Source organism: Xiphophorus couchianus, chromosome 24, assembly GCF_001444195.1.
Source record: "Xiphophorus couchianus chromosome 24, X_couchianus-1.0, whole genome shotgun sequence".
NCBI classification, from domain to species: Eukaryota; Metazoa; Chordata; class Actinopteri; order Cyprinodontiformes; family Poeciliidae; genus Xiphophorus; species Xiphophorus couchianus.
This window is the reverse complement of record NC_040251.1, coordinates 14,856,554-14,882,933: the sequence shown is the minus strand read 5'-3', so window position 1 is coordinate 14,882,933 and position 26,380 is coordinate 14,856,554. Positions and strand designations below refer to the sequence as shown.

General features: G+C 38.9%; 1 protein-coding gene and 1 long non-coding RNA gene across 2 annotated transcripts in view; one reads left to right on the top strand and one right to left on the bottom strand.

The window, feature by feature from the left end:
* The window catches only part of LOC114141234 (uncharacterized), a 50,479-nt gene extending 25,208 nt beyond the window's left edge, over window positions 1-25,271 (top strand). The window contains exons 3-4 of the long non-coding RNA XR_003594799.1: window positions 20,658-20,838; window positions 25,019-25,271. This is a non-coding gene — a long non-coding RNA (uncharacterized LOC114141234). The remainder of the gene's footprint in view (window positions 1-20,657; window positions 20,839-25,018) is intronic.
* LOC114141233 (gamma-aminobutyric acid receptor subunit gamma-3-like) overlaps window positions 1-26,380 on the bottom strand; it is an 86,799-nt gene that overhangs the window by 11,855 nt on the left and 48,564 nt on the right. The window contains exons 4-8 of the mRNA XM_028011720.1: window positions 25,457-25,548; window positions 24,986-25,117; window positions 20,665-20,747; window positions 13,937-14,074; window positions 7,178-7,330 (exon numbers count right to left, since the gene is read on the bottom strand). Coding sequence (XP_027867521.1) covers window positions 7,178-7,330; window positions 13,937-14,074; window positions 20,665-20,747; window positions 24,986-25,117; window positions 25,457-25,548 — 598 coding nt within the window. The remainder of the gene's footprint in view (window positions 1-7,177; window positions 7,331-13,936; window positions 14,075-20,664; window positions 20,748-24,985; window positions 25,118-25,456; window positions 25,549-26,380) is intronic.

Sequence of the window (26,380 nt, the reverse complement as noted above, 5' to 3'; positions counted from 1 at the left end):
TGTGAAAAAGTGGATGTGAATACTTCTTCCACTGACGCTCTCGTGATGAACATTTTCAGCTTTACCGCCAAGAAACTAACAGACCTTAACAAGCATTTTGTGTTAAAGGCAACTTGGACAATCTGCTTTTTAAACCATTTGGTTTTGTCTTGAGTTTTGTTCATGGTTTCCATTGTTTGCTTTTCTACTGTTTTTGTGTCTGGAAAGTATTTTTCTGCTTGATGAAAAGTGGCCACAGTAATTGAGACTGCCAAAGGAAAAACAATAGAATCAGCTGCTTTAGGAGATATCCTAAAATGAGAAATGTCCATGTTGTGGTGACAAATCCTCTGCTTGTATGAATAATGACTCTTCTCTATTGGGAGCAACAGAGGAAAAAAGGCACAATGTGTGCAGAAGGTAGAGGCTGTGATGGATGGATGAGCCAACAAAATGCTGGAAACCAGGGTTTGTTTTAGCCATGCCTTATACTAACCACCACCTGTCTGACTGCAACAATACTAGCCTGCTGCGAAGAAAGGTTCCCCCCTCACAGATTTCATCTGTTTTGCTTTTGTAGTCCCACAATGAAAGCTGGAATATAAAATAGCATTTTTAATGAGAATTTTTGTTATCTCCATGTGGAAAAAGTAATTGATGAATCACAGTTTTTGGAAAGCTGACCTGAATTTCACAAAATCCACCCAGACTGATTCACAACATCTTTCACTGGAGCTTTGTGAACAAAAAAGTAGGCTAAAAGATCTAAAAAAAAAAAAGACAACGCATCATCCCCCGATCCAAAGATGGCAGTCCTGATTATGTCTGGTGTGAAACTAAAAGTATTTTTGCGGAAAAGAACACTTCATGGACTTGATTGTGGCAATATGACAATCTGAAGTTGGTTTTCTGCTAAAGGACCTGAATGATTTTCTCTGGCAAATGACTTGAAGTTCAAGCACGCTTGGTTTATACAGCAGTACAATTATCCAAAAGCATAATAATAAGTCCATGGCTTAAAAAAGGGAATGGTCTAGTCAAAGGTGCACATTAGATCTGATTGAGACATGGTAATGGGACCGATTCTCAGAAACTAGCGGGATAAAAAGACAGTTGTTTCCACCCAGGTTGGTTGCAAACTGTTAACTGTAGAGGAAAACACTTTATAGTCAGGTTTGTTTGGATGAAGTAATTGGAAAACTGCTTTTTGTACTGACCCATAGTTTATTTCTGAAACAAAATCTGGAAGGGAGCAAATACTTTATGTATGTCTTCAACTGCAACTATTGTATTCCTGATGCAAAGTTCCACTAAATCCAATAAATTGGATTTATAACAAGATTACCTCTATGTGGACTGCCAGTACACAGTAACCTGGAAAACTGTCATCAAGCTGCCATTCCATAATGACTTCTTAGCAATCTACCATTGCTTTTTCAGTCTCAGTTAGAAAACCATGATAATTTCTCCAGCAAGGAAAAAGAATCAGACATTCTCACACCTTGTCAGAAACCTCCATTGTGATGGGTTTAAATCCTGCTGGCGGTTCAGCCAGACTTTCAGAAGTGTCATGCTAGCAGCAGCTATTGTAGCCTCAGGCTTCTAGCCTCAAGCTGAGATGAGAGGGCCACAAAGTTCTGCTCCGCTCACTTCTTTCCAACTCCCCACAGATTCTCTTTTCCCTTCCAATCTTACAGTCTTTAGTCACAACCGATGCTTGAGGCATTTTATCAGATTTTGCACGGCTTCCTCTGGAGACGCAAAAAGGCTCGACTATTTCCTTCCACATAGAATTTGACAACACCTGTAGACAGGCTTAGTGGGAGAGATGCTTCTCAAATGCAAGTTGCTATAGAGACTATCTTTTGTCACACGATCAGTAGTAAAACTAATTTACTCACTGAGGCTTTGTGTTCTCTAATTTCTCAGCATTGCTTGGCCTGTAGTGTTAAAGGCTTGGTATTTTTAGGTCTTTAAGTCACATCATTCACTTACTTTGCTGAAGGAATCAAAGGTTTGATTTGATGATTCTCTTCCTCTCTTACGCTTTATTGCTAACACCAACCCTGCTGTTATCTCACATCTACACTCAACTACTTTGTTGGTTATGCCTTGATAGTGGGAACTTCTTGTCTTCAGAACCAAAGAGCTTTAAAAAGGTGTTAGAAACTTTCCATATTGACATCAAGGTATCATCCAGTTGCTTCAGATTTGCAGTCTATAAATTTAAACTGGTTCCATCACACCACAAAAATCCTCAACTGGATTGCGAGTTTTCTTCAACACATCTACGTGATTAACGTTGGGTCAATCAGCAGAAGATCAACCTAAAGCATATGATTACATGAATGTATGTGGTTCAGTCGACGCAGAACCAATTTTTTTTAATGGCTCCCTCAGTCTCCAGAACTAAATCCAGCAGAGAACGTAGGTTGAGCTGGAGAGAAGAGAAACCAGGACTCAGGACAATCTAGAGTAAAGGTCTCAAACTCCAAACCTTGATGCATCTAAAACAACTTTAACTCGCCTCTGAGGTCTTCTATCTGAAGAGGCCACTCAGACATTTTATTGAGCATTAGTCAAGGGAAGCAGCTTGACGCTGACTCTTGAGCGATGACGTTTTACTGCTAAAAACTATTATTTCTAATAATTAGGCTGAAAGCAGTACATGTGCTTGAATTACAGACTGGATCTTTCGACAAACGAAAGTGTTGTACTGCAGTAAAAAATGACTTTATTTTGGGGCTTTCTACTATTCTCTAGTGGAAGCTGCCTGTGAATTTGTATGCAGAATCTATGTGGTCTTATCCACCTCAGGAAACACCCTTAACCTTCAAAGGTCACGCTTTCTAAAAATTGCCCTGTTATAGATCCTTTGTTTGACTGTGTTGGGGGCATTTTTCTGCCACAGTTGGCCACAGTAATTTGGTTTCTCAGACCTCTGCATTAAAAATGTTCCCATCGGTGACATCTGGTAGAGTCTGAGCAGAATCTGAGTTGGCTGTACATGGGGAGGGGGATGGAGGCTGTGGGTGTACAGTCCTTTTTAAAGGAGCCATTATTCCTCGCATGTCTGGGAGAGCTCCAGGCTTTGGTGGGGTGTGTGTGTGTGCAATGTAAATGTCATCACCGAGGGGTAAGGATGCTACTCTCCACAGACCGTTGCATGACTGGACATTTGTTTTGATTGCCCAGACGTGTCTGCAGACTTGTTTGGTTTCGGTGGAAATGCTCATCCATAGTCGATTCTCTGGAACACAGCCCTCTGGAAGGAAAGTGTAAAAAGTACGACAAACTAGCAGTTGTTTTTTTTTTAAAGCTTCACTTTTTGTTGAACTACTAGCACATTCTGGCAGCATAAAAATGAATCCATTTGTGGTATAAATGCTGGGATGAAGCTCTTTTTGGTGAGCAGTCATGTTGATGTTGAGCAACACAGTGATTACCCTGGATGAGCATGATGGATGTTACCTCCAGCTCCTATTAATTCCAGCGCTGCAGTCTATTTTACACTATAAAGCCCCAGATTCTTGAAACCTGCCTCCAGGCGCTTTCATGTCCCATCATCGGAGTTCAAATCTCTGCCAACATCCATATGAGGTACAGAGATTGAGGTCTAACAGGAGTCATCCACAGCTGAAACCTCTAACTTCCATGTTGTCCAAGCGCTCTGCCGCCATAAGAGTACCCGGTGAGTGGCAGCGCTGCGTTGGCTTGTTTGGGGTTGAGGTGAAGCTGTTTTCCTTCAGATTTAACCTCCCTCATTGTGACATTTCCCCCTGCTGATATGTGCCAGAGGTCTGATTGTTTTTAGCTCTTTTTCTTCCTCTTACCTGTCCTGTTTCTTTTCAGCCTTGGTCTCAAGCTGACAGTGGGGGCCGGTGGACAAAAGAGAGGGGCGGGGGGAGCTAAATGACTTTCTGTTGTGCAGCTGAAGGTGGACATTTATCAGGACAAGGGGGTGCTTGTTTCACCGCTCTACCTGTTGAGAGGAATGTCACAAGGATTTTCCTCACCACCCACAGGCCGCTGGTTACCAGCCGATAGAACAATTAGCTGATTTGCAAAGGTGTAGACATGGTAACCAAAAATTTCCATGTATTTTATTAAGATTTTCTGTGCTCATTGAAGGTTAAAGGAAAATTATTAATAACGGTAAAGTCAGATTGATAAAACTCAGAAAGTGTACAGGTACATCTAACAAACGTAAATCATGAAAAAGTTCAATATTTTTGTCACTCATTTCAGAATGTGAAACTCAAAGCTTTGTCATGCAGAGTGAAATATTTTAAGCGTTTAATCTGTACTCTTGATAAAGGATTACAGATGATGAAAATCCATTGCATCATTCTATTTTTCTGAGACACTGAACTTTGGTTTTTATGTGTAACCATCAAAAATACAAGAAATAAAAGCATGAATTATTTCGCTCTGTAATGAATCTAATGTGAGTTTCACTTCTGAAATGAGTGACAAAATGTGGAACTTTTTAATGATATTCGAATTTTTTTAGATATACCTTTATGTGAGCGTCAGCTTAAATCTTGCAACAAATCCCCTCCTCAACTTTGACTAGGCCATCCTAACAGGATGCGCTTTGATCTAAAAGGTGAACCTTGGTCTCAAGTCTTAGCCAACCTGTAGCAAATCTTCTAGCAGGATTGTCCTGCACATAAGGCAATCCATCTTCCCATAAACTCTGACCAGCTTTGTTGTCCCTGTTGGAAATAAAAACATCCCTAAAGCAAGATGCTGCCACTGCCTGTAAGCACAAAAAGTGGATTTAATCTGAGGCCTTCACTGACAATTTTGTATTAAAGAAAAATCCTTCCCATTACAGGACATTCCTTCATTTTCCACAAACAAACTCTGAAAAAAAGCTGTGGGATGCCGCGTCTCCTGATCTAATCTGCCCCACACTGTTTTGATGTTCAGCTGTCATCGTGTCAACCTTTATCAGAGTAAGAAGCAAACCGAGCCGAACACAATCTCTTATTATGATCAGCTTTCATTAGCGGCACGAGAGGAGAGGCTCCTTTGGCCTGACGCATGCATGAGTAATAACACTCGCTTACTACTGAATTCAATACAACATGAGACGAACTGATTGTTTGACTGTGAAGTTTTTTTGTCTGGTTTGATAGCGAATAGTGATGGACAGAAGTCCAATAAAGCATTTTTATTACTGCAGAGCCATTCCAGATGACCCTCGGTGATACCGGCCGGCTGATGAAGGGCAGCAGGGACTTAGTGGAATTAAAGCACTTTAGGAGTGCAGTGCGGGGCCTCAAAGCTGGTCACAGCCGAGATGACGGTGGTAGGAGATGCTTTAGACTCAGCACTTGAACAACTTGACTGGCTAAAGTTAATAAGTTAGTCTAAACTCATTTAGCAAGTACAACTCAAGCAGTTAGCTCTCTGGGATTTAATCGCTAAGGTGTTTGGGAGGACCAAAAACTAAATGAGAAATTAAGTTATTACTAACAAAGTAGTCCAAAGTCATACAAAAAATATGCTAGTTGCTGGTTAACAAATATCAAATCAGTTAAATGTAGAGATGTGGTGAGGATCATGTATGGTGTGTTGTCAGCACCAAAAATAAGAGTCTCTCACGTAGCGGCGGCCCGTTAGCCTTCTGCCCAATCAGAAGCTTCAATGGGAAACCAACTTCAGTTTGTTTATGCCTGGCATAATGTTAGAATACAGTAACCTGTCAAAAGAGCACGCAAGCCTAGTCATGCTAGTAGCCAGCATATTTAATGCTAATGCTAGCCTACCCACGCTAATGGTCAGGAGAGGAAAATGATAAATCATTTAAAAACGCGCCATCGTTCTCCTACCACTTGTTTTCTTCATCTTTCTGTCAGTAGCAATATTCAGTTTTTAATCATGTGATGTGAAAAGTGTTTCCAGTGCAGTTTTACAAAATAGACTAATTTTTATACACTTGAGAAACCACCTCATCCTAGTGCAAAAACATTCATCAAAAAATGTGAGGCTTTTTCAAAATGTTGGATTTTCTAGCAGCTGGATTTTCTACTCGGCCCAAGTACTGATTCTGATCATGTCGATTCCTGGCAACATGCAACACTTGCTGCAGCTTTCGAGATCCATCACAACTTTCACAATCTATCTTTCTTAAATTCTTACACTTATCCATTCTTCCTCCTTCTAACACATCAACTATGAAGACGAATGTGCATTGGCATGTGCCATGAGGAGGAGATAATCAGTGGTAATCATTTCACCAGTCAGTGGTCATAATCTGATGCCTCATTAGTATTCTGTGAAATTAACGCGAAATCTCAAACTCTAATTAACTTTCATTTTAAATGAAGTTAAATGAATCAATGTATTCACATCCAGTGAGAACTAGCATTTCCTTGAGCTTTTTAAATTTGCATTTCTGTTGAGTTTTATGAGATAAATGTTTGATTTTGCTCATTAATCAGATCATTATTTAACAGGGTATTGATGTGTTTTTTTTAGGTCTGGCTTTGAGGGAGACTTTTAAGAAACATCACTTTCCTCACTTGAGAGCATTTATTTAGTGTCTGAAGTGACGACTACCTCAAAAACGCTAAAAATACACAACCCTTCCACTTTGTTTCAGGCTTCCAAGGTCTGAAAATATCTCAGGCAGCCAGTAGGATTTGAAGGGGATTGGTACATCACAGGGTGAGCTCAGAGCAGATAGATCCAGTCCTCCCATCTTTATCCCCACCCAACTTCAACCTCAAAGCAAACTTTGTTCTCTGAGATCAAGAAATCAATGAAAATATTTCAGCTTTGCTTAGTAATTAAAATATATTTTTTCATATTTTACTAGAATAGAACTGCCAGTCAAGTGAATGGTTAAATGTATGCTGTAATGTTTGACTATTTTTAACTTCATGCCTCTAAGGAAACGACTCTAAGACCTACTAGTCAGAAAAGAGAAGCGAAGAGACTGAAAATTGGCAGATATTAAAGTAACCAGGGAATTCTGTTTAACTTAGAAATGTTTACTACTCTCAACAGATGTAAAAATTCATCTATTTTTTTAAATATGCCACATTATTTGGACTGAAGTCACAGATAAAGGTTTGGCTGGTCCAGCAAGTCAGGTGTGACTTATACATATTTGTTTTTTTTTCTTTGGATCATATCATTCACATTCGGGGGGATAAACGCTTTCACAAGTCTTGAAGTTGCCTACCTAGCGTGGTCCTGGCCGGCGTGGCGTCGCTTTTGATCCAGAATGAAACCCAGGAGAGAACCACGGTGAGAATACAGGGGATGTAGGTCTGGATAGTGAAGTAGCCCATCCGTCTGCTCAGGTCAAAGTAAACCGTCATCAGCACATAGTCACCTGTAAGAGACATGACAGCACACCTCATCAGCTGAGTTAATTAGAGAATTTTCTTTTTCTAAACTTCAGAGAAACCAGTCCTAGTTTGTAAATCTGCTCAAACAAGAGAGATCTGCTTAGTCTTTGATGGATGGGAATTGTTTATAAGTCCTTATAATCTTCATCAAACGGCATGGCAGGCAGGCAGAGTGGGAAAGACAAGGACAGGAGATGGAAAGTAGATAAGTCTAGAGACAGATGGAGAGACGGTGTCTGCCTGTCACTCTGTTGTCTTCCTAGACATTTTAATTGGCAGTGAGTAGAAGATACTGAGCTCCAGTTCATGGAAACTGTTGCTTTGAAACCAATAAAGGTTCTACGCATTAAAGTACATCTTAAAACATAAGTGGAGGTCACTTTTTAACAAATCTGCCAGAACTTGATGAAAACGCCGAATGAAAGGAAGAAGAGGATGACCTTTTGTCTGCTTCATTCTCAATTCTGAAAAATTGCAGGTGCACCTAAGGAAATAAGAAAGTCTCCTCCCTGTTGCACGTTTGTTCAGGTTTATTATTCTTCGGTGATTATGCCTTTTGTGTGTCACAAAATGGTGGTTTTAATCAGTATTCATACAGCTGGGTCACATTGTGATTACAGGAACTACACACAAACAGATGATGTAATAAAAGGGTTGTTGGCTTCTACTAAACGCCCCAATGCTGCAGAGAAGAAAACTTTAATCTTAACATAAAAGTTTGACATATTCAGTTTGTTTTTATATTCTGTTACACTCGATAAAATGGTTTCATTAAATTTATTGTTCTCTTCAGACAATGAGTTAGAATTTAAACCACCTTCTTGCATTTCTCTCATCGGTTGTGATGGTTGTGACAAACCTTAAAATCTCAATTTTATTGACTGAACCTTTTTAACAAACAATCCAAAACTACTACACTTGCATCAACTTCTGCATAGGCCTAAGCATATTCATGTCTTAAAATTGCTGAAAGTCTGGGTCTAAATTCAGTTGACAGTCTGTGAAAAGATGTTTACAGATTTGTTCTATCGACTCGTACTGAGCTACTTTAGCAAGAATGGGCAAAGCTGTCAGTGTCTAGATGTGCAAATTTGCTAGGCATACCCCAGAAGACATGCAGCTCCAGGGATCTACAAAAACTAATACATTGTTTGTTTTACACAAAACCTTAATAAAACACTGAGGTTTGTGGCTGTAGCAAGGCTAAACAAAGGAAAGTTCGATGATGTGGAACTCTTCTCTGTCTGTTTTCCATCATCCGAACACATTTCTTAATTTCACAGTTCCTCTTGAATATTATCAACTATACCAGCAGCAGGAACATTTCTCCACTCCCAGATGAGTTATCTGTAGCTGTAGGGGAGCAGCTTCTGTTTTCTAAGTGTGCATTTAGCTAACAATCGCCGTATTTACAGTGTTTGGACAGCAGCTGCCCCTCTGTTTGCACACTTCTCCTGAGCACTTATTAGTCCAAGATGCTTTCAACACGCTCTTCTACCGACTCCGCCGTGCCGTACGGTCGGATCCGCTCTGTTTGGAAGCAGCCAAGAATATTTACAGCAAAACTGCTTCGCTAATGAGCTAAGGACGTGTCAGCTGAACGGTTCATGAGACAGAATACACAGTGTGAAGAAGAGGATTTTTCCCAAACCGGGTTTGAACTTTTTAAAGAAAAAGTCATGGTGAACCGAACTAATCTGCTTGATGTGAACATTTGTTGTCCTCCAGTGTTAAGTTTTATCTTGACAACAATTTAAAACTGAAATAAAACATGAACTACATTTACTTCTACTAACCGGAGAGATTTTGCAGAGAGAACAGAATAAATGTGACCATTTCCTCTAACATTTTCTAATCCCTACCAACCGACTGCCCTATTTGAGAAATTACTCTAGATGGAAGGTTTTGTACTTTATAATAAAACCACTCAGGAACTAGAGACCCACACATCTAAGACTAATGTCCATTTTCCTCCTTTGTTCCTACCTCTGCTCTGTGAAGGGGTCATCAGACGTGGAGCAATGACCCTCAAAGCAAATGCTGCTCCAGTTTTAAGGGTCTTTAACTCTTGGATCGTATAGCTCCATAAAGAGTGACCACTTTACTGCTGAGGGGACTCAGAGCAACAGGAAGGTCAGCGGGAGGGGCTGGGCTTGACTACTGCTTTGGATGCATGAGTTCTGGCATAAGCTCTAGGATTTAAACAGAACTATATTATTTTTGCAGACTATGCATACATTTTTGTAATGATGATCTCCTTAACTACAGGAGAACTTGCGGATTCCAATATTCCCTTCCTGTGAATATTAAATCAACTCTACATGGTTTATTTGGACCAAAGTTTGTGAGTTTACAGCATGTACTGCAATGCATTTTTGTGTGTGTGTATTTTAAGTAATTTTTTGATGATACTGAAAATCCAAGGAAGATCCACTACTGCTCCAATTTGTCTTTGCTTAATCTAAGGTTTGATTCAACAAGGTCCCAAAACCTTCAAAATGGGTCTGGGACTCTTTACATCTTAACACATGTCAAACTTTTCATCTGCTCTTGAATTTCACCAGATCATTGCGTCATGCGTTGCGTTTTCTTCTTGATCTTTTAGCCTACTTCATGGATTGGGATGGATGGGATTGAAGTGACCACACAAATTAGTCTTTTGCATTTTTGGCACAAGTGCTCATCTCTTCTACGTGCGCCGTGCTTTGATCACGGTTTTCTGGGTTCCGGCTGAGACGCTGAAAGCTCTCAGGAATATGCCGAAACAAAGAACGAGAAATTGAAAAGATGTATTACAAGACACGGGACGGAAAGCGAGGGAGTTCCAGGTTTTTCATTAGAGATTCAAGACTCAAAACCCAAGTGGGGACATGTGGAAAAAAACGAAAGAAAATCATTAATACCTCTAGTTCTCGAATGTAAATTTAGAAAAAGGACTTGACTCCCACAGCTTTGAGCGAATTTTCAGTGGGATGAAGAAGCAAAACACCAAAGTCTTTAATATTCCTCACTGGGACGTTTTCAAAGAGGGATCTGCTGAATTGTCCACTCTGTCCTCATTAAAAAAATCCCCAATTTGCACGTGTTTATGAAAGATGAAGAGAGAAATCAAGCAGTAGATTCGGAGTGTAGATACTCGGGAAGGAAAGAAACGAAACACTTTTGAAGTTTGTCATGATGTAAATTAATGATAGGTATTTTTAGCCAGGAAACTAATCATCATGCGTGTGCAAACAGTGCCGCGGCAAAGTGAGACAGGAAACAAGAAAACGAGGTAATAAATGAGAAAATGGCCAATTTTCTTGAACAGCATGAGGTAAATGTGTAGGTTTGTCGTTATTTTTGAGCATCACTGCAGAAAATTAGTTTGTGGCATTTTGACAATGCAGCGGGAGAAAACGTGTAATTTGTAATCCCATCAGTGTGGCTCAGGATGAAAGCTCTCAGGCGCCATTTCCTATTGTGATCACAAGCATTTCCTGATTTGAGAAGTAATCTCGTTATGGTGAATCTAAAAAGTGGACACACTCCTGTTGAAATGCCACGCTTTCAATGTAAACAAATGAAACCATGAAAAACTCATTTGTAGTATCTTGTAGAATTCAAGAGGAAAAAAAAGCTAAAAAATAGAATATCATAAAGTTTTGTATTTTTTGAGTGAGTTTTTACTTTATTGTAAGCCTTAATTTCATGTAACTTCAAGTACAGAGAATGAAGAACCAAAATTATCTAAGACAATTAAAATATAAGATGAATTAAAAATATTTTCTGATGACTGTAGTCTCCAGATAATATAATGGACAAACACCAGCTGATGACATGACACTCCAATCATCACTGAGCCTTTTTCCAACCACACTTCTTCCTTCCACTCAACTTTCTATGAATAAGCTTGCGTACAGCACTCTTTGAACAACCAACTTCTTTAGCAATGAGCCGACTGATCCAGACTGAGATCATTTAAAGCACAGGTGTCAAACTCCAGTCCTGGAGGGCCACTGTCCTGCAACTTTTAGATGTGCCTCTGCTGCACCACCTGAATAGAATAATTAGGTCATTAAGGGTCTGGAGAACTGATCTACACAAGGAGAATGTCATTAAGCCATTTCATTCCAGTGTTTTGTACCTGTGGCACATCTAAAAACTGCAGTGGCCCTTGAGGACTGGAGTTTGAGACCTGTGATCTAGAGGCTCAGGTAACGTTTCCCATGTTTTGAGTTAATTAACTTATCTGATTGGGACACCAGGAGCTTATAATATTTAATGTTACCACAATATTTTAAATTTTCTGGAAGATACATTTTTCAACCTGTCTGCAAATTGTTTCTTTAGCTAAAATATGAAAATGTGCATGACCTACTGAGGTGAAATTTAAACTCGCATTGTGGAGTCAGACTGAAAGGTACAATCTATTTTACATTATAGGTGAAGAAGAAGTTATAGCTGAACTTTTTTTGCATTACAGAAATCTGTCTTTTAAATATGTTGTGTAAGCCTTTAGGATCCACATTAGATCTAAAACTAATGCTCAGTTATCAGTGTGAGTGTGTAATGTTGACTGATCTTCTTTTGTAAATAAGCTTTATAACAAACCACCACTACAATTCAGTAAGATTTAGCCAAACAAAATTGAGTTATCCAGCTAATTTCCTCTGAACTCCCCAATAATTCGATGCCACTCCCTGTTATCCATTTCCTAACCATAATCCTGTTCCTGGAATATTCATGAACAGAGGTTCAGCTGTTAGAAAGCTGAATCAGGTCACATTATGCAGATCTGGGCTCGTCTCTCTGAAGACAAAGCACCGTGTGGCATCTACCAGGAGGAATGTGCACCTTCTAAACAAGGTTAAAAGGGGTTAACGATAGGTCTGTGTCTTCTGTTTTTCAATTATTTAAGCCGTCGGAATTGATTTTTATTTTCAAAGGTCGCGTATAAAGCATTAAAAATGTATAAAGAGCTTTGTCCACATGTGGGAGCAGCGAGGTTTTACAGTTGTCTATAGATTCAAAGCTACAAAATACTTGGGATAAAAACCAAACGGATGAGCAGGAGAGAAGGAGGAGTGAATAATTAAACTTCCTTTTTAATCTTTAATCCTAGTGATTAATGTCAGTGAAAAAACCTATTTGGCCGTATACCCGAGGGGAATACTTATCAGCTTTGAAACTGTAGTGATATGATTACATTTATATGCATGGAGCTAATGCTAATGTTAGCTTGTGGAGCTCTGAACAGTTCAACGGGCAGATGTCGACATCTGTAACGCAGAATGGAAACAAAAGGAAAATGTTGAATGCATTTCTTTTTTTTTGTTTGTTTTTTGGAAAAGAAAATGTTAAAGTTGACCTGCGTGTTTGGGTTCAGTTCCCCTGCTCAGTGTTTTGCAGAGCCAACTTTTCCTGTAAATACATCTGCAGCTGTTTAGCTCTAGATTTTGCCCATTCAGAATTAGTAAATAGATCCATATTGGTCATATGGAATCTAAAGTACTCCATCGTCACTCTGGCTGTAAGCGGCGGACACATTTTCCACTAATAGGGGAGCTAATTTTTCATTTCAAACTTTTGGTAACTTTGAATAGATTTAGCAAACTTAGCTTCCCCCAAGTATTTATTTTTCTAAATATATTTTAAAGTGCTAATTTACTTAGCTGTTTTCAGTTGAATAAAATTTGATATCTGTCATGTTTTGGTTATTGACTGTTAAGAACTAAAGTAGTTAGACGTTTATGTCCGTGCTCTTATTTTGAAATGAATGAAGACTGTTTACGCAGTAGTTTTGCTTCCTCTCTTTGATAACGATTTCAAACAAGAAACGGACAAATAAAATAAAACACGGACAGTAAAGAACATGTAAACATAAAAACAGTTTCTAAGGCCATAATGGAATGTCAAAATTATATTGGTGCTTGAGAGCAGAATTTCAAGAGTAGATATAATGATGCGTTCACACCAAACGCGCTATGTGCGTCAAAAATGTGTCATTTCAAGTTTGACACGTGTGCACTTTTGGTGCGGTCACACCAAATGCGTTTTGTGCGTCAGGCGCGACTGGTTTACATTCACAGTCTATGTGGAGGGTTGGACGCACTTGACACGTGAAAGGCTCAAAACACTCCAAACGCTTCAAATTGCACTGAGCTAGATGCTTGAAACGCTCTGCAGCCGGCCTTCAACACGCCTCCACATAGACTTTGAATGTAAACTACATGCCCCTGACACTCATAACGCATTTGGTGTGAACGCTCCATAATCTGAACTGAAGTTAGCACTTTAGTGTTGGCTTCTGCTAAATACCAGGTTGGCGTAGTGATTTAGTGTTAGCAAAACGAATGTTTATGATTAGTTCTTTCGGGTTAGCATAACTAAGATTGTAGGTAGCGATTCCCACCACTCCTGTAAGGTTTAATTATTAACATTCTCCTTGAACAGTCATGTCTTGGCAAGCTTACAGTTTCCCCATACTCTTTTAAACTGAGATTGTGTTTATGGTGGAATATGATTCATAACATCAGTTTGAGTCATTGTGTGAAGGGACTGACAACCTGGGAGAGCCTCCCTTGATCTTCTGTTGAAGTTTGACCTACCTGCCGTGGTCCTAAGCACGTCCGTCGTGTTTCGGAGCCCCATGAAGTCAAACTGGTAAAGCCTCCAGTATTTCTGGTCTGACGTCTCCACTGAGTTTCGCTTCCACTTGTACACAATCTCATCCCGCGGGTAGCCATCTGCAAACCACACACAGAGCGAGTCAGTTGTGTGCGAGTGTGTTCTGGAGGATAAATGGATAAAGCACAGAAAAAAGGATCGGAATAAAACTTGAAGGCAGGAGAGGATTTCTGCAGCTATGCAGTTTTTATGTTGTATGCATGATTTATACAAAATTATACAGCAAGTTTCCATTGGAGATTCAGTGGAATGCAGACCAACTGAGCAATCAGTCTTAACTTGTTAGCTTGGACTCTGCTGAGGCACACCTATTGAGAATAAATACTCTATCATGTAATCGAATGTAGCATTTATTTAATGCCAGTAGAATGGCTTCACAGGCTTCCAGCTCAATCCCATTATGCTTTAATGGCAAAACCCTTCAACTTTGAGTCCAATTTTAGGGAAAATTAACTGGGTGGATGATTTTTATAGAGTAAATATACAAGCATGAGTGACAAACTTGTCACACTTAAGTACTTCCTCTAAAATCTCTCCAAACATTCAGGATCAACTGGTCAGAAACTGTTTATTAGTTTATTTTCATAGGGACAAATACTTTACAGCTCCAGGAGCTTAAAATAATTCACAAAGCCTTTCACTAGTCAGGCGTGTGCTTCTGAAAAACAAGAAAATTATACTGTGTTTACAATAGAATTAGATGTCAGGGGAAGAAGAGAAATCACAATGACACAAAAAATTATTTTCTAACTCTTTAAAATACTAATTTAGTTGAACATTATTGCCATCATTTTTCTTCTGGCCTTGCACAATTATCTTGACTGCAGACGGTGTTATCATCGTGCTACCAGTGTGTCTTTACAGCTACAAAATGTTTCATACCCTCTAAAAGCCCCCTGAAGCAACATGTTCTTTCACAATGCTATAAATTACAGCCTTCTGAGGCCTTGGCTCCAATATCCTCCCTGTCTGTTCTCCACTAACGCCCGCTTGTCTTTCACCGCAAACAAGTGCAGCTAAATGTGAAATTTGGATTCTTTGCCTGCATCTCTTCCATATAATCAAGACTAACACATGATATTATTCCCAATTTTCAACCAGCCCCCAACGATCACACATTTGCAGCTATTTCTAACGTCCCTCTGCAATATTCAGATGACAGGAGTAAAAATGAGTTGTACACAGAACTTATTTCAGTGCCTTAAAGAGCAATTTGCCACGTAGGGAAATTACACCCAGTATAGCGTTTGAAATGTTTTTGTTGGCATCCATACCTCAACAGAAGATTTAGTGTTAGGTGTTATTGGAGTCGCACTGATGCCTTTTTATTATACAACACAGAAGTTGCAAAGAGCCTGAGGTAAAAGTGACAGCTTCTGATGGCAGTTCTGTCATAATCCCAGACTTGACAGTTCAGTTCATGTATAGTCGCCAATATGGCGTCCGTTTGTCTGATCACTCTGGGTGATTGAGAGGAAGAGGTCACCAAATGGCAGACCATACTCCTGTACAGACCTCCTGCTTTGTGTCTGTTGACAGATTATTTGTGTGTAAGGATAATAGAGAATATAGATGAAACTACAACTGGTTGGACTTTAAACAGTTCCTCTAAGTTTGGTGCCTCTGGAGAAGGAGAAGAGGAGGATTGGGGTATTTATTTGTTCACCAGCTATGTAGAGAACAGAGTCGTATCTTCTCATTTTAGACAGATGACCAAATATTAGAGATGATATTGTGATACAATGCAGTTATCAGCCTCTAGTAAGAAGTATTTTGCACATCACTTTTTTCTCCACATATAAAGACGTTTAGTTCTGGCAATGCTTCAATACAATCCAACAGGGTCTTCAACCATGACCCCTAATTCAAGCTTTTACTTACAAAAAGAGCTCTGCAACAAAACCTATATCTGCTTTATGGTGTTATCAGAAAAGAAGAGAAAAATAACATTTTTCTATTCCAATTGAGCCAAGTTGTTTCTTTTGTGCTAACTTGTTCCAGACTGTATTTTTACAGAGTGGAACATTTTTGCAAGCATTAGAAATAACAGATTAGTGAGGCTGCCATCCTTTTAAAGGTCAGTTTCTGCAACAACTCTGAACCCATTTCTTTTAACCAAAGTCCTTCTGCTCATAAGTCCACCTTTTATAGATTCAGCAAGACTTCATATTCTGTACTCTGAAATCAGAGTACACAGAATACTCTTTTGCTCTTTGAGCAAAACCTCAACCTTACTACTTTTTTTGCAGACATTTAAAGTCGGCAGTAAAGTTTTATATTGAGAATAAATGTGCAAAAATTCAGTTTCTTTCAATTTAAGAATTTTTCTTCATTTAATAGAAGTGAACTCTTGAAATTCTGCATGACAGGAGGACAGTCAGAAGTCACAGTGAATTACAAGTGCTTGACTTTCCTGTTTGATGTAAGATCACCTGCGCACACAAAAAATCCTCCACTATCTTAAAAGCCTCTCTGTCATCATACCCTGAGCCACTAATTGAAAAATCTTTCCAGTGTTTCACACTGCTTGCATAATGTACTGTCAGAGGTACATCTGCTATGAAAAAAAGCCATCAAAATGAATGGGAAACGATCAGTGAGGCTATCAACACATCCATCAGGGTCATAATGTTCATTCTCAGTAAATGAAACTGAATGTGGTCATTATGGGTCGGCTTGTGATTTGCTTAACGATGAAGAGACGATGCGATTTAAAAACCTCACATTAGGCTTCAGCTGGATGTTGACACGGTAACAGCGAAATGCTTCAGCTGCATGTGAGAAACAGAGGTCAGTGTTGCAAAGGTATTCACACCTCTCAATCTTTTTCCTTTAACGTTTCATCACATGAACACAAACATCGATGTGTTTCATAGGGACGTTGACAGACTGACCAAATCCACTTTAAAATCAATTCAGAAACCAAGTAGAGCAGCCAACAGGCCCATGTTAGCAAAAGATTTGATGGCCGTTCCCCTTTTAACAGGACAACAACCCTAAACACACAGCAAGAGCTACAATGGAAATGATTTAGATAAAAATATAAAGTCTTTAAGTGACATCCTGATAAGTTCTCCATCTAATATGACTGATTTTGATCGACTTTACATAGAATAATGAAGAGATGTAATAGTGCATGTATTAATACCGACCTGATGCTAAGTAAATATAAGGATACAGATACATTTTAAGTTGGTTTTATAGCATGAAACTGCCAACCCTTAGGTGTTGTGTGTTTTCTTTTTGTTCACACCATGCATAGACTTTGTACAAAGTTTGATTACATATTAACATGATTTGTACATAGTAACATATTTCTGAAACAAAGTCCTTGAAGACAATTTCAAGAGGGAATCTGAAACTAAGGTATCGATCTTACGATGCTAGTATTGATCCAATAGTGATGCTGACTTTTTGATATTTTTGGATCGATCCGCCCACCTCTTTCAGAGACAGAAGGCAAAAGACATGCAGCAGCTGAAGCCAAACGTGGTTATACAAGTTATTTCCTCAGTGGGGCTGAAAATAAAGGCACGCCGCACTTCTCAGATTTATTTTTAATTTTTTTGGATTTTTTAAAATATTATTTTCCTTACAGTCTGCAAATATTCCACAATTGGTGTTGGTTCATTAAGTAAAATCTAAGAGAACAGAAGTTGACAAGTGTAAAAGAGTTAAAGAAGAGTGAGTAGTTTTGAAAGTCACTTTATGTTTATGCCATGGATCAAAACGAGGACTCGTCATGCCTTCCATACCAGACATCACCCCAGTATGCTCAACTGGTCTCCTCATCTCCTCTTCCTACACAGCAGATCTTCATCTTGTAAACCATCTGCTGTGGATGACATGTGCCATTTCTACGGCAACCGCCAATAGTAGCAAAGTGAAGTGAGACGTTGTGGAGGAAACACTTGTTGCTCAGTGTTCATGCTCTGCAGTGAAAACTAACAGTACGAACAGCTTTGTAAAGGTTAAGACTGCAGAGAAGAGTCTGGAGAGCAGATGAAATTTTCCAAAAGAATTGACTCATTGCTGCAGACATGCCCATCTGCGCCGCCGTCTCAAAAATTATATTCATACACTTGGAAAGTAAAACGCGATGGACTTCGCAAAAACAGACATGTAACAGATGTTTGTTGTCGTGAAGAAGACTCTGTTTCGGTTTGAGACGTCGTTAAACCTCGTTGATCAGAGGAGGAGAGGCTACATCAAAATCAAACGCAACAAAATTAAACCGATTTTTTTTCTTTCTACTTTATAGTTTTTGTTTCAATAATTTAAAAACTGTTTCAGGAAAGTAATTTGACTTTTATACGTCTGGATGCAAACACTTCCAGCAACAGTCAGTGGCTTTCTCACTAATAGCAGTTCTGTAATATCTGCCTGCATCACAGTGTGAACAAATTAAATATAACTAAATGAAAACTAAATGAACTGCTGTGGGAAGGCATCGATAATGAGCAACGATAAACACTGACATCTGATCTGTAGTGATTTGCTCCAAAATAAGGTTTGCAACATGATGAATATTTATTTTGCTTTATTAAAGTTTTATTTGATTGGGGACAGAACGTTGAAAAATATAATTTTTGTAAGGTGTTGATCTGCACACGGACCTTCTAGCCAAAGGCTAATTTGTAGGCCGAGTCCCTGGTTTGGCTTTTCAGAGGTTTCAATTTCACGATTACCAATACAAATTTATTTAAAAATAACCAATAAAATGTTAGAGAAAAACAACCTCAAAGGATCATATTAATGAATTTATGCATCAAGGAATAAAAATCTAGATTTCAAAAGCTTTTTTCTTTTAGCCAATGCTTCACTAGGCAGTAAAATAAATATTCTGGACAAGAATGTTCTTTGATTACAAGATTTTAAAAAATATTTCTTTTGCACCTGATAGACATGACTGCCTTCCAATTACCATTTTGGTATTGCTATTTCCATAATATTTCTAGAATTTATGCTAAGTTTATACGGAACTATTTAAAGATACAAAAAAAAAAATCTAAAATAGGTTGTTTGGAAATTTTTTAAACATTTTTTCCTTTTCATTTTTATTAATGACTGTTCCACATCTGGGGACATATTTAATGAAAAACGTAAAAATTGTCCTTTGTATATTGTTAAATTTCTTAGAAGCTCTCTTTGCACTGATTGGTTTTAAAATCACTATAATGACCTCCTGTGGAACAAGTAGACAAGATATTTAACCATCGTTTTTTTAAAAATAAAGAAAAAAAAGTCCCTGTCAACTGAGAACTGTAATTTTTTTTTTACTTGTATCATATAATTAAATTTTCCTGAGTTTAAGGATCCTTTTCAGAATAAATTAAATTACAGGTTTCTGGTTCTGTTTAATACGGTGAGTGAAATCCAAACCGTTTCAAAATTAGGGGACAGCTTTAATTAAAATGACTAATTAACTGATCTACCACAAACATTTCAAGGAATTTGGACATGAAAGTGATTTGCCTGTAATTACAAATTCAAATCAGAGTTCAGAATGTAAGCAATACTATACCACCTAACTCCAAAATATTTATCTTTTGCTGTTTTTATTTAATAAAGGTAAAGAAGAACTAAAACTTGGAACGTTATCCTCCTACTTCTGCTGAGAGAAACCAGGTTTATATGAGCGACGAGTCTTTGAATGTTGCAGCTGCAGGGCATCACTGCAGATAAATAGTGGAACAATGATGCTACAAAGTCTTAACTGCGGTCTTCTTCACTGCAGGCAGGTGATTTTACTTTACTTTTTCATTTTATTCTTTTAAAAATGTTGGCTGAGGATGATGAATACTATAGAAGCAACTATTCCAACATTTTAAATGCTTCAAAGTGGGGAACTCTTAAGAAGAGAGTAGATTGAAGTATATAAGGTGAAACTTTCTGATTCAACCTCATCTGGTAGAAATTTCAAATCTATAATCAGAAAACGGGGAAACATTGAAGTTCTGAGTGCATTGATAGTTTTGACTAGGAAAGGAAAAATGAAACTTAAATCATGGCAGTAAACCAGCCCAGGAATCTTGGATGATTAAATAACCTTTATGCTGAGTTCATGGCCAGCTTTCAGCTCAGAAAAGGTTAAAAAATTATTTTTTCTCGACTGTTTGGAAAAAGTTCTGCTGTCGAAGATGAATAGAAGCTTCACTGAGACAGAGCGACATGACAACCTCATAAAATATTCCCATCTATACAGAGCTGATCGCCAATCCCCTGATCAGTGATTCCCTTTAAAACAGCATACAGTACTCCCTGCTGCACCTCCTTTAAAACAGCGTACAGTACTCCCTGCTGCACCTCCTTTAAAACAGCGTACAGTACTCCCTGCTGCACCTCCTTTAAAACAGCGTACAGTACTCCCTGCTGCACCTCCTTTAAAACAGCGTACAGTACTCCCTGCTGCACCTCCTTTAAAACAGCGTACAGTACTCCCTGCTGCACCTCCTTTAAAACAGCGTACAGTACTCCCTGCTGCACCTGAAAGATTGGTGTTTTCACATAGGAGCCCAGTGCAGCCCATGGGACAAACCTACACCGACTTTTCTTCTTTTTACTGTATCTGGTTTTATAAAGTTCTGTATATGCATTTCTGGGCATCAACGTGTTTCTATGCATGTGTATTTTTGGTGCCAGGACTCACAGCTGGAGAACTCGAGAGGACAGGAGTGTTCGTCCATTGGGAAATTATGAAGCTGCAGCTGGCATTCTGCGTTGATGGTCATCCTGGAGAGAGAGAGAAGACTGGATTAGATGGAGGTGCTCAGGGCTCTCCAGTTACTTTGGATCCTTCGCTTAGCAGACCGTGAAGCACATTGTGAGTGCACAAGACCTCATTACTGCTTGTATCACAGGATGCACTTTTTGGCACTGGAGATTATTAGGCACTGGCTTGAAACCAGATGGTACAAGATCACACTCGATTGCACGGTTGATGTGCGAAATCCCTCAAAATGACACAAGTCTTTCATCATACGAGTTAAACGTGCTTCTCCCCCCTGCAGTCAGGTCATGGTTCAAAGGCATGTCTGCTTCTAAAATCAGAGGTACTTAGCTCTGATCACTTGACAAGTCAATACACCAGATGTTCTGGAGAATCTGGGATGTCGGTTTTTATTCCGCCTTGCAAATTGTAAGCCTAGATTTAGCTCATTTTCGCTTCATCCATGAGCTTATAACCAAGAGATTCTTTTTTCGCAGACAATAAGAGTTGTGAAAATGAGATCACACACCAGCTTATTTTTTTCCCCAGCTTGCTACACATTGTTGCCTCTTTGTCCTTCATACAATTTCTAATTAATTGCCTGACTTGGAGCACAAAAGAGGAGTCTCAGTCGAAGCAGGAGGAGGGCTGCCTCACTTGCCTTGTTTGTAGGTGAACAAATTGCACATGATGTGCAATCTCAATTTGCATACTTGCTCGCTTCCATTCTTGTCAGGAGCCTGGAAATCTAGATTTGGGAGAGACTGTAAATTAGTGAGAACAAGAAGCTGCTTCGAAGCAGAGAGGTGCGTCTGAGAGAAGGCTCTTCAGAGAAATGCACCCCAAAACATGCCTGTTTTATAATCTAATATCTGTTACATAAAAGTCATCATTAAATAAGGTACAGGGACATGCACTGGTGTCATTTTCTAAGAAAGCAGAAGCTTTTTTGGTTAGTAATTGAGATGAATGTTTGGAAACCATGATTGTGGTGAGTTTGTTGGGTCAGTGATGGTTAGTCTGATAGTGGCAGGGGGAAGGATCTATGATTGTGCTTCTTTGTGCACTTAGGATGCAGCAGTCTGTCACTGGAGGAGCTCTCCAGTTTGCCACAACTTTATGTAGCGGCACTAAGTTTTTATGATTATAGTCGTTGATATTAAACATTTAAATTCTGGATGCCTTAACTTTGATACAGAATCATTTTATTGTATGAGAAATATTAAGAAGCTTTCATTCCTAAGGATTCCTCTATAAAGTATAAACATTTGGTGTTTTATTCTTTTGGCTTATTTTTTTATTTACACACGGAAACAAAACCCTATGCAGCCACATTCATTGCATTTCCTATTTATTTTCCACATAGAAATAAAATCACTAACCTGAATTATTCAACTTTTGTCTTCACATCAATCTGTCTGAAACTCATGTTTGTTTCCAGTATGGCATTGTAATTTGAAAAACTGCTTTAACTGAACCAACCGAGAGTCAAATTTCTAACTTTTAAAGTCGAAGGTTCATCAGCAAGTTTGATATTTTAAAAACAGCTCAAGTAAACTGATTTGGATTTCTGATAAAACCAGCAGAGAAAATGGAGGCTGTGAACGTTTTCCCTCTTACAGATTTCTTCTGTCTTGACTCCTTTTGTAACAATGAAGTTTAATAAAATTATGAAATTATGATTTTATTAAATCAAACCAACCTGGGTGTATATGAAAAAGTAATCACTCAACCAGGAGATCACAAGAGAACCCAGAATCGTGTGTAAAGCAGTGCAGGGCCAGTGTCAGTGTTAATGATTCAGCAAAACTAAAACTGACACACAGGGAACATTAAACAAGTTGAATCGTTATAAACAGGGTTTTAGTTTTCAGACAGAAGCCAATGTCATCATTTTACCTTCCTAGGGTAACTTTGCTCTCTCCAAAATCTTTTCATCTTCCCATCGTCAAGCTTAATATTTGCTTTTTCTTGAGCTTTTTAGCTTGCCAACTTCTCTAACCAGCAGGTACTGGCTACTTCAGTTTCATCTGTGAAGCCCTAAAGCTGTTGCTCACATTTAATCTGCAGTAGCTACAAAAAAAAAAAAAAAAGAAAAAAAAAGAAAATGAGGTCAATTAGCGAGAGTTAGCGACAGAGTGCGGTTACAAAGAGTTGAAGTGGCTCCAAAGTCTCTGTGCAGCTGAAGGGAACAGCTGTGTCGGGCGATAACCATCTGTCACGATGGGTGACCCTTTCCTATCAAACGTAATGACCAGGTCTATTGTTTGTGCATAAAAAAAGAGATCAGTACAGCTTTAAATTCTTGCTGTTTCAACGCAAAGCGGTTCAGTTTTGGCCCATTCATCCCCTGCTGATAAGAAGCACGTTTAGAGCGCCGTTCAGAAGGGCGAGATCAGTGGTATTAACCTCTACAACAGCACAAATTATCCCCCTGCAATCACGGGTTAGGCTCCTGCTACTAATTAGACATTTTTTAAGTGAGCCTTTTACCCTTCTGACATTCAAAGGTTGTATGAAAAGCTGCATCATGATCTTCTAAATACCTAAATAGAAATGTAATATTTAAAATTACAGCAAACCAAAAACGATAAAATCTCCGAGGAGCATGATGCTCATTTAAGGACAGTTTATTCACAACGGCACCTGAAGCGTCCTGACACAGCAGGGTTGCTGCGTCTTCTCCTCCAAGGGCCATGTAAACAAAAGCCGGGGTTGTTTGTGCTATTTGCCAAGGTTTAGTCAGAAACTCTCAGTATGCAGGTGAAACGGATCCTCCAGGCATAAAAGCCTGTCAGAGGATGAGAGTTCATAAACCCAAACGGCTATAAAATTTTAAAAGAACCCGTCCGCTCAAATTGTCCTTTTGTTTTTCCTTCTTCCTTCTCGGTAGCTGCAGACAGCTGGGGGTTCCTCACACCACAACCAGGACATGTTGACAAGCTGGAAGAGGACGTTTTAAATATCTGCTCTAAAGGCAAATAACCGTTTGGTAACAAAAGCAAAGATTTGAATCTTGATACAGAGAATAAGATCTACCGCAGTGCGCGCTGTGGCTGTGTGGGCGGCCTGTCAAATTAATGTCTGCCGCTGCAGCTGCTGTTTACAACCATCCAAAACAACAACACATTACCTTCAGCTACAGAAAGAATATTTAAATGATTTTTTTCCCTCCCGACTGCTTTGAGATTAAGATGCTTGGGTCAGATGTTGATTTGTAAGTTTTAGATGTAGTTTAAAATGAAAAAAGTAGGAGGTTTTAAAGTGCAGAAGTTCAATGAGATTTTCTTTAAGTGTAATAATCTGAAATTCAAAAACAATTATTCAAATCTGTATTTAATGCAGCCTTTTATTGTTAAAAGGAAGCATGCATAATTGTTTCATAATTTAATTATTTCAGTCGTGAGCTGCGGCACTATTATCTCCAACAGCCTTATGTGTCAAAGGCAATGGGCGGGGCCAAAACTACTCCAGTCAACATGGCAAAGGAACCTCAGATTTTAATCAATTATACATTTTTAAAAAGAGAGTTTAGTCTACTTAACATAAAAATAATTATGGTTGCAGTCGACATTTTGTTTCTAATTTGTTGAAGTTTCTCTGAGGATTTCAAAGATGTGCTCAGAAGTTCACTCACAGAGAAGGCCACCAGTGTTTGTCCTAAATGTTTTCTACTTGTGAATCACCTGTGAAGAGTGATGGCCTTCAGATTGTTTGGAAATGTCTTTGTAACCTTTCACAGATTTATGGGAGGCAACCATTGCTTCTGATAGCTAGTTGTGGTTGTCATGCTCCTGACCAACTTTATATAAGTTTTCACAATTGCTGTCGACTAGTTTATCTAGGCGTATTCTTTCCTTTGGTAGCCAGAGGGTGTGCTTAGTTTTTCCCACAGCTGTCTATGGCTGAAACAAAGTAAAAATAATCATTTTCGTCATTATATTCCTTCTGAAATGGCTTAATAGGAACTCTGGATGTTTTAGGCAGATGGACAGAATGAAACCTGCTTCAACCAACTCAGACATTTGAATTATGCAACAAAACTTTCCAATGTCACCTCTTGAAAATGTTACAGCACTCTCTTTTTATCGGCAGCACTTTCAAAAATGATTAGACGAGTACACTTCCCTCACCTGCCACTGAAGGACACAAAAAGATGAATGCTTTTCCAGCAGCTCTGCTACCTTTTCAGTCTTGTTTTCTTGCATTGCCCTCTTCTGGTTTTATGTGATTTATCTCAGTGTGTTGTGAAGGTTTTCACCTCAGTGTGTAAAGTATCTTTCCATTGTTCCAGATGCGGAGCAGCTGATTGGGCGTCGTAATCCAGTGCGAGTCGGCGTTCTTGGAATTCCTGAAGATGGTGTCGGGCAGCCAGATCAGGCCGACCATATTGCTGGTTGAACAAGAAACAGAGAGAGAGAGAGAGAGAACAAGGTGAGACTTCACTGCAGCAGACTTCCTCCAGACTTCTGTGAAATGCGTGAGTCGGCCTCCCTTCTCAATAGGAGGATAATAAAATAACCGGGCGACTTGGGGAAAACAAAGCACATCAATCAATTTGTTCCATTAATTACAGGTCGGTATGAGACGGAAAGAGAGAGGAGAATACTGTTCTCAAATGAGATATTGTCTAAGAAAAGGTGCTGAAACAGAAGGACAAACTGCTACAAAGTTAGTTTTTAAAAAAGCTTCTGATTACAAATAAAGCATACTTGTAGCAAATGCATTGTACCTATTGAGGGTCAGAATCCGCATGCTGCTGCTGTTATACCGCAGACGGGTGTCCACCCAAGTCTGGGCAAAGATGATATCGATCTGGTACTCCTGGGGAGAGAAAAGAAGAGTCGATATAGTGATCGGACGAGGCTTTTTAGTGAGATACACAGGCGGAAAGATTTCCAGGAGGAGGTCTGTGAGCTGAACGCTGCGTTGGAGAAGTTGAGCGCAAAATGTCCACATCAAAGAAAACCCTACAGCAGCGCAGCCTTCACTGCAAGACCATATTATGCTTTTGATATGGAAATTTAATTACAGCATCTCTCAAACTATTTACTTCAACATATTTTCTTTCACCTCAGCGTTGACCCCTGGTTTAATTGTGCAAGGTTTTACCGTGAGAACATTGAATCAGAACTTTCTCATTTAGCTGATATTCAATAATTACACTTCTATTTACCCAAAAGGATTTTTTTTCTCTTTTTTTATTGTTTTGCTTGTTTCTTCACATAAGCTGTAATTAAGACCCTGTTGCTCTGAATGCTCGGTTTTACAAAGTGCTTCACATCCAGCTTGGTCTTTCTTTTGTGATTGCCAGGTTTGAAACTTGACAAACAAACAGATCTATTAATTTAAAGAATAAAAATTTTTTTAAAATCAAACGTGCACTTTGTAAATATATGAAGAAAAATGTGTCATGTAAACAAATCTTGTGGACTTTTTGTGCTGTCTGACAATATGGTTTTACATTTAGACTTAGGATAAAAGACTAGAGACTACAATGTGGGTTTAGAGAGTCCAGATTTGGGACAAGACTTGATCTGGACTTAGTATAAATGACCCAACCTAGACCCTGATTTAGGATGGCAGACATAGGCTGGACTTGAAGCAAAGAGACTCAAATCTAGACTTAAACTTGAAGCACGAAGATGTGAGACTG